At 39.5% G+C, this 1883-nt stretch overlaps 1 protein-coding gene across 3 annotated transcripts in view; it reads left to right on the forward strand.

Moving 5' to 3' along the window:
• Window positions 1–1883, forward strand: part of thsd7aa (thrombospondin, type I, domain containing 7Aa) — a 176621-nt gene that overhangs the window by 171828 nt on the left and 2910 nt on the right. For 2 of the 3 annotated variants that reach the window (XM_014019215.1, XM_014019216.1), the window contains exon 28: window positions 1105–1488. The exons of the other annotated variant lie outside the window; for it this stretch is intronic. In XM_014019215.1, the coding sequence (XP_013874669.1) occupies window positions 1105–1384 (280 nt within the window). In that variant the 3' untranslated portion in view covers window positions 1385–1488. The remainder of the gene's footprint in view (window positions 1–1104; window positions 1489–1883) is intronic. 3 annotated transcript variants of the gene reach the window in all.

The following is a 1883-nucleotide window of genomic DNA, read 5'->3' on the forward strand; positions in this document are numbered from 1 at the left end:
TGGTTGTAATGTGACAAAATATGGAAAAGTTCAAGGGGTATGAATACTTTTGCAAACCACTGTATAGGAAAAGCAATGGGCCCAGTATGCTACCCTGCGGAACTCCCACGGAACAGGGCAGAGACCCGGACACAGAGCTTCCATGTTTCACAACCTGACACCTATCAGTCAAATAAGAGGAAAACATTTGTATTGCAGATGATGAAAGTTGAAAAGGAATCAACTTTTGTAAGAGAGTGTAATGATCAACTGTGTCAAATGCTTAAAAAAATCAATATATACAGCACCAGTTACTTGACCTTTGTTCAAAGCAGCACGTATTTGTTCAGTGAATAAAATTAATGCAGACATGGTTGACCTTGACGTGCAGAAACCATGTTGGCTATTGCTTAGCATATTATTAGCTTCTTGATGCTGAAGTAGTTGATTAAATAACATTTTTTCAAGCAACTTATAAAAAATAGGAAGAACAGAAATTGGCTGATAGTTTGAAACTTCTGTTGGATCACCAGATTTAAAAATGGGAGTAATCTGAGCAAACTTCCAGGCATCAGGGAAATAGACTGCACAATACATAAATTAAGCAAATGATGAAACAATGGTAAAAAAAAGTGTTGGCATGCATTTTCAAGAAATCCATATTTATCTTATATTTGTCAAAGGCATGTGAGCCATTTAGAGATTGGAGTGTATTCAAAACATCACTCTGTGAAATTTCAGAAAATGAAAATTGCTTTGAAGTGTCAGGATATTTAAATAACTTTAAAGTTTTAGCTTGTCCCGGTAATGATGTCCTTACTGAAGACACATTACACATGTCTGAATGGACTTGGCTAATTCTGAAAACTACAACAAAGGAGAAAAAACTGCAACAGTCCCAGCCTTGATTTGTTTTATGTTCGTAATACGAAACAGTACAAATGTTCAAGTATATTTGTAAAACAAAGTGTTTTTTAATCTTACTGCTAGGAGAAAGCTTTTATCTTGTGCAGAGGAACAAAGTGACTCCATCACATCACTTCTCATTGTCACTCATTCATTTCATTTTTATTTTTCACTTCATCTGTGTTTTGTTTTATTTCCACTCCCGCACTCTCTGTTCAGTTTTTGCGGTTGTTGCCTTTGCCACAAATCGAGGTCCAGTTCCCCCTCAGACGGGGCTTACTGGTCGGACCCGAGCAGCTACATGGTGCCTTACACCTGCCCTGCCTGCCAGAAACTAGAGCAAGAAGGGTTAAAACGACCCAGCCAGCCTCAGCCTCAGCCACAGCCACAGCCACAGCCCCAGCAGCAATATGAGGCCCAGATCCAGCAGCCTCCATCATCGCAGGATGATTCCCAGCTGGAGCAGTCACTGCCCCACTTTGAAACTCTCATCACTTAGTCAGGGCCCGGCCCTCTTCCTGTTACACACACTACCCGACGAGCAAACAGAATGTGCCTAAACACAGATCCTGTTCTCTCATCTCTGTGGATCACATCCAGGAGGTGAGCATCTATTACACACTGTCCACAATCACTGCTTACAGACTGCAGTCTGATTTCTAAAGTTTTGTATTTATTATAATACAAACAAGATTATATGATGGAGAAGAATAGTTCAAACAGAACTGATATGGGCAAAGTTCATAATAGATTTACTTAAAATCAGTTTTTAGTCTAATTCTGAGAAAGGTTTGTGGAGGCTTCTTTGTTTTGTCATTGTGCTGCCATCTAGTGGTCAGTGTGTCACATTTCATCCACATTCATACTCGTGGTTTTTGTTTGTGTTTAAATGTATGTTTTAGCCGTTTTCTGTGAATGAAAAGTTTTTGAAATGCCTTTATCTTTACACACACACACACACACACACACACACACACACACACACACACACACACACA

This window comes from Austrofundulus limnaeus, unplaced genomic scaffold (genome assembly GCF_001266775.1).
Source record: "Austrofundulus limnaeus strain Quisiro unplaced genomic scaffold, Austrofundulus_limnaeus-1.0 Scaffold212, whole genome shotgun sequence".
NCBI classification, from domain to species: Eukaryota; Metazoa; Chordata; class Actinopteri; order Cyprinodontiformes; family Rivulidae; genus Austrofundulus; species Austrofundulus limnaeus.